Source organism: Tupaia chinensis, unplaced genomic scaffold, assembly GCF_000334495.1.
Source record: "Tupaia chinensis unplaced genomic scaffold, TupChi_1.0 Scaffold000057_1, whole genome shotgun sequence".
NCBI classification, from domain to species: domain Eukaryota; kingdom Metazoa; phylum Chordata; class Mammalia; order Scandentia; family Tupaiidae; genus Tupaia; species Tupaia belangeri.
Window position 1 is genome coordinate 4,161,408 of NW_006159515.1, and position 6,483 is coordinate 4,167,890.

Genomic DNA, 6,483 nt, shown 5'->3' on the forward strand with positions numbered 1-6,483 from the left:
GGGGCGCCCGCGGCTCAGGCTCCTTGCAGGTAACGCGCGGGGCGGCCCCTGCAGGGCCGAGCGTGGCCGATCGCGCCGCGGGGCGTGTGGAGTTGGGCGCGGAGCTGCGCGGGCTCCCTGCTGCAAACCCCCGAACCCCAGAGCCCCTGGAGGCGGCCCGGGCCCGGGAGGCTGCTGGAGGAGTTGGCTCCGGGACCCCGGCTGCGGCCAGGGCCAGGGTCACAGGGGACGCGGACGCCGCACGCCCTCGTGTAAGCAGCACGCGGGACAAAGGGTGTGCGCCCCGCCTGCCCGCGCCCTGGGTCCGTCTCTCCCCCGGCCGAGGTCACCACCCATCCTCTGCTCCTTCCAGCTCGGCCCAGGGCTCACCGGGTGCCTGCGGCGCGTCCCCAGAGCCGCCACCTGGCCACGGGGCCCCGAGCCTGGCCGCCAGCTGGCCGCGGTGCAGGCGATGGCTGGGCACAGCCCGGCCGCTTGGCCGACTGCCCTGGTTCGGAGGCGGCTCCCCCGCAGCGCCGCGAGTGACAGCTACTCCGTGCTTGGCTGAGGAGCAGAGCTGCGTGAGAGCTGGGGCCACCGGCCCGCCGCCCGGGGCCACCGAGCCCCCAGTTCCCGGCTTGGGCTTGGAGTTGGGGGAAGCCGAGCAGGTGGTGCAACCCCCCCGCCTCACCTCCTGTGAACTCCACGGGGCTCCAGGGCTTGTTGATGTTGTGGCTGTGTGTGAGTGTGTGAGTGTGTGTGTGTGTGTGTGTGTTTAACCACACACAAAAGAAGGGAGGAGTTAGAGGTACGCTGTAGCCACCGTGAGTCATCCCACACTTTGCTCTTTCCCGGGGAGAGCAGATGGATGGGGAAAATTCCTTGAGAAACAATTATAGTAAGGACTGAATGGGTCCCCTCTCTGTCCCCTTTCCCTGCAGTCCCGGCTGCGTGTGGACATGAGTTCCAGACCCAGGCCGGGTAAAGTGAGGCCAGCAGGCTTAGATGGGAAAGTAGGTACAAGCTAGCCACCTGGAAACTTTCCGGGACAGTGGAGCCACACACGTTTAACGCAGGCAGCCATGGCGCTCCTGCGCGTCTGAATTTAAAACCCAGAAGGACCCCTTCAGTAGCGTTTGGCTCAGCCCTGTGTGGGGAGGGGAGCAAAGAGGGCCCAGGACCCGGTAGCCAGCTCAGGGTCTCCAGGCTACTGCCAGGCCTGCAGATGCTGGGTCAGAAACGGTGGCGCCCTTTGATCTGTTTCCACAGGCACTGTCACATCCCAGCCTGGCAGCAGGCATCTGGCTATGGGGACGGGCCATTTCTGATGCGGTAGAAAGGCCAATAAGCCCTCTGATGGCATGGAAGAATATGCCTCCGTAGGTGACTACTGCAATTTTTCAAGGTGAATCACTTAGGTCTGGTCTCACCATTGCATTTCCTGCAGTCCAGGCGGCGGTGTCTGCTGTCACTAGGTCCCCATGGTTCACAGCTCAGTGACATTTGTTTTTTGGGGTCCCTGTTTGAGGTCTTTTTGACCTTTCCATTGCTGATCGATTAACTCCTTTTGAGCTCTAGGAAGCAGAGGCTTGATATATGTTTGAGAAATCAGGACCCGAGGGCCCTCGACTTTGTTCCAAGTGCAGCTGCTCTGGAGGGGCTAGTGGGCTCTGTGGCTGGGGGGACTGGATGGAGCAACCTGCTTGCTCTGGGGCCACAGTAGAGTCTTCTTCCTCCTAAGGTGAACTTCCTATCCAGTAAGGGCCTGGGGCCTATCGAGAGAAATGAAGACTGTCCTTTCTGATTTCATGGCCTGGGTATAAAAAAGAATCCAGCGTCTTGTCCCCATGTCTGCCCCCAACTCAGAGAGAATGTCTTTTACCTGAGTGCCGGCAGGCACTCAGATCATATTGGAACAAAGGCCACTTACAGTTTGAGGAAGGGGAGTTGGGGAACAGGCTCACCATGTGTGGTTGGGCAGTTTATGCAAGGCACAAAGACACCCACCTTTGGTCTGCCTGAAAAAAGGATGCTCCTGGGACCAGCAGTTAGCGTAATGGCTATGTCGCTGGACTCCCATGTAGTCTACTGCGGTTCGCGTCCCGGACCCAGTGACTTAAAACTTACTCCGGGCGCATGTGCGTGCGTGCCCAAGATCCCAAGAGGAGAATGGAGGAGAAGGGATTGTGGTGTGGCTATCCTCCTTGGGGGGTCATTTCTCACTTTCTATCTCTGTCTCTGTCTGGCGAGCGCACGTGCCCTATAGCAAAAGCCTCTCCAAAAAAAAAGGATGCTCCTGTTTTAATTGTACTAGTCATCTAGTGCTTCTGCTGGCCCTGAATGATAAGCCCATCTCTGGGAATGAACAACTGAGGCCACCACAGGTGTTTCCAAGGCAGGAAACACCTGGTCAGGGACTAAGCACCTATGACTAAGGTCCCAATAATAATAATAATAATGATAATAATAATAATTAATAATAGTAAAGGGAACTAAGTGTGTACATCACCTCATTTCATCTTCCCCACAGTCTCCTGAAGAATGTAGTGGTATGCTATCGTGCCGTTGAGGAAACTGATCCTTAGACTCAATCGCTCAAGGTCACACAACCGTCAAGACATTTGTCCATCATGCTCGCAGTCACTGAGAACTTCATGGGGGTTTCTGTAACACACTGCAGTTTTATTGCATTTGCTAACGAAAGGCATTTTCCATGTTAGCAGTAAATCTTTTCTATATATATATTAATTTTTACTGTATTTATTTATTTTTAATTTGATCAGAGAGGGACAGAGAGAGAGAGTGAGAAAACAAACCACCAGGTCCAGGATTCGAATTGTGTTCGACCATGTGGGAGTCCAGTGCCCCAACCACCATGCCATCTGCTAGCCCCAACAGTAAATCCTTTCAATGAAAAGGGCATTTGTGATTATTTTCAGTGGTAGCAAAGATGTGGGAATCCTGTCGACCATGAATGGAGGGGGAGCCCTTGAAATAGAAGAACAGAGAAGTTGCAAGGAAGGGAGGCGAGCCAACCGGAAGGGACAGCACAGAGTGAGGTGGGTGGGCCCCATGTCTTGAAAAAGAAGAGGAGGAGAAAGTCTTTCTGAGATTGGCAGCTTCTCGAGAGCTGGGGCCTGGCCTACCAGGACATCCCAGATCAACATCCCTCTTCATATATCTTGGTTGCTGCTTTGGTACCAATGTGAGTAGCCTGGGTTACAATCCAAGATGAAGAGGGGGATCTGGTAGTTAATTTGGGAGCTCTGACTTTTTCCTGACTCAGTAGTGTTCCCGAAAGTCCATGTGACCCTCATGACAACGTTTTGTGAATTGGTAGTCGGATATTTTGGGATAAAGCATCAACCAAGATACACATAAGGAGGACTGTGGACCCCAAAGTCGGACAAGGTCAAAACCAGGTTTCTTGCCTCTTGTTAGCTCTATGGCATGTTTAAAATTGGTACAAATTATTTATATTCCTTCATATTCTTTAAACTAGCAACACTTTTATTCCCTCTCCGTTTGGTCATGTCATCTTCCTAACTATTGATTCTTTTAAGTTCTTAAGAGTTGTTGTTCATTCTTCCTCTCTCTCTTTCTCTCTCTCTCTCTCTCTCTCTCTCTCTCTCTCTCTCTTTTCTAAGTAACACGAGTCATTTCTTTAGCTGAGAAGTGAACATGGTGGTCAGGGCTGCATGGTGACCTGCATTGTGTCTGCAGCTGTAATTCGAACCTGAGCAGACGGCAGCAGGGTGGAGTGGAATATCCCCCAGGGCTTGCTGACAGCCTGCCTTACATCAGGCAGCAAGGCTCCAGGCTCCAGGGACAAGCCGTCACAGGGTGGTAGAGTCTTTCATCTCTGGATTGTAAGTCTGGCCCCTGAAAGGGAACACTTTACCCTAGAGTGCCGTGTCCCGGTGCCTGAGGATCTGTCGCGGTGCCACCTTCACTCAGAGGCTGTGAGAGATGCCTGTGCCCTCACACGGCCTATTTAGCTGCTCGCTCAGTGATTCTGTAATCTGTATATTCACTCGGAAATCTGAAAACAAGGACATCTGCTCAAGGGCCGTGGGGTTTCCTCCCATCCCGGCATGAAAGGGTTGGGGCAGGTCCCTGGTAGGGAAGACGGGGCTCGGTACCAGTAAACTCAATACTAAAGGGACTGTTCCGAAGAGAGCCATTCTGCGTTATGCTTTCTCCTGGAAGAACGTGTGAGTAAAAGCAGCTAACCTCCCCACCGCGCAGTAAAGGCAGGCAGCGTGGCACTCCCATTTGGCCCGATGATGACTGCATAAGGTAGGCACTGTTCTCATGCCCGTGTTAGAGGGGAGGAAACAGGCCCAGAGAGGTTCAGTAACTTGTCCAAAGTTACATGAGATTGAAACCAAGCAGTCTGAATGAATGTAATCCTGGCAAATTCAAATAAAGTACCTGAGGGTGTGGTGGAAGTAGGGACAGATAAAATGAGATTTGAGGGGCAGTTTGATATTTGGGTGAATGGCAAGGCAGGAAATGCTTAGGCACCTCTCACTGACGGCAAGTTCTCGTGCTTTACACAGTGTCACAAGACGGGCTTGGAGGGGAGAGCTGACAGACCCAACTGTGACTCAACTCATAATATTCCTGGCATTAACATTCTGCTGGGCCAGCAGGTGGCATGGTGGTTAAGGCGCTGGACTCCCACATGGCCGACCACCATTCGAGTCCTAGACATGGTAGCTTGCTTTCTCTCATTCTCGCTTTCTGTCTGTCTCTGGTGAGTGCATGTGCCCTATACCAAATTAAGTAATAATAATAATAAATAAAATAAATAATTCTTAAATTTTGTTTGTTTGTTTTGCCTGTTGGACAGAAAAGTTCTAAGCAATTTTATATTTTTACCTTGACTCTTTTACCAATATTGAAGGTCACGTCCTCATGTAGTCCTTCCTCTTCTCTTTTGGGATATAGCTCAACCTCTTCTGGGACAAGATACTGCCTCAAAGCAGCCATTTCCTCTATATGATCCTGTATGTGTGGGCCATTAGCCTGGCCATCGGTTGTTCAATCATATGCTCTGTCTCAATGATGTCTCTCTCTGTCAGAGTTTTATCAGCTGGTTTGTATGCCTGACTTCTCCAAACTGATCATAAGCTCACTCAGAATTAGGGTCTCACACACACACACACACACAATGTGCTAAGACCCAACAATGACTACTTAGTGATTTTTCTTGATTAGATAAAAATTGAAGTTTGTCCTTAAGCTTCATAAACGGCCTCAAGGCTATTCAAAATGATTTGCTGGGGCCGGCAGGTGGCATGGTGGTTAAGGTCACAGTACTCCCACGTGGCCAGCCATGATTTGGGTCCCAAACCTGATAGTTTGCTCTCTGTCTCTTGTAAAATTAACAAATAAGTAAATAAGTACAGGTAAATCAAATAATTCTTTTAAAAAATGATTTGCCTTCTGGGATTAATAAATGTAGGTCTCCAATAAATCATTATTTCTGAAAGGTTGTCCAGTGTCAGAAACCCTAGGGCTTCTGCCATGATCCTCGTGGCAGGAGCCAGGAATCGCACGTCCCCCTTCCTGCCCACTGGATTTTAAAACCACAACATAAAGCGTTTAGTGACTCCATCCTGTAGAACTGCAGATGCGGGACTCTCTAGCTCTTACTCGGGTAGGGTAAACTGGTCCCTGAGGAACTTCCTGCCCACATGCTGACGCGACTCTGCGATGTTCTTCCTTGCAGGTTTCTAGCCAGCATAATGCTGGAGCTGGCGGTCGGCAGCCCGCGGTTTGCACAATGGCCGAGCTGGATGCCGACTTGGATCACATCATTCCGGCGTCCGTCCTTCCTCCTTTCTGGGCTAAGTTAGTAGTAGGATTCGTTTCCCTTGTGTGCTTTGCGCGGAGCTATGATGGAGATTTTGTCTTTGACGACTCTGAAGCCATTGTTAACAACAAGGTTTGTACCTTAACTTTTTCTTGTAAACGTGTTACCCACTTGCCCACATCTTGTCGTGTCCACATTGGCAGTACCAGGCGTAGGTTAAGCAGTTGCCCGGGCCTGATTAAGCTGTTCATTCCCCATCTCTTTTTGACATTGTCGTTTTAAATTTAGTGTCTCTGTTATTGCTGACAGCCAGTTCTCCATCTCCTGCCTAAACCCAGCCTTCAACCTCACGAGGGCCCCGCGCACATGTGTGTTAGAGAGGCCGTTCTTCTGAGATTACAGGGCAGGATATTGTGAACTGAGTATTTCAGGTTTTGTGAAGAATTTCTACAACTGTTTTTAGAAAGCAAATCATGCGCTTGCTGCAGTGATGGACAGATCTGATCGCCTGCTGGAAGGCGCAGCCTCAGCACCAGCAGTGAGCTCCCTGGGTCGCCGGACCCCTGCCAACAGCTGGCGGGGCCTGAGGACCATGCCGCCCGTGGTGCTGCCCTAACTGTACATTTCCTGTCTGGAGATTCACATCCGCTGAACTTGCAAACTCCCTCTTCTCTTCATTCACC

At 51.2% G+C, this 6,483-nt stretch overlaps 1 protein-coding gene across 3 annotated transcripts in view; it reads left to right on the top strand.

Moving 5' to 3' along the window:
• The first annotated feature begins 9 nt into the window (after positions 1-9).
• TMTC4 (transmembrane O-mannosyltransferase targeting cadherins 4) overlaps positions 10-6,483 on the top strand; it is a 72,987-nt gene continuing 66,513 nt past the window's right edge. For all 3 annotated transcript variants that reach the window (XM_006141516.3, XM_027776227.1, XM_027776229.1), the window contains exons 1-2: positions 10-29; positions 5,717-5,932. In XM_006141516.3, the coding sequence (XP_006141578.1) occupies positions 5,771-5,932 (162 nt within the window). In that variant the 5' untranslated portion in view covers positions 10-29; positions 5,717-5,770. The remainder of the gene's footprint in view (positions 30-5,716; positions 5,933-6,483) is intronic.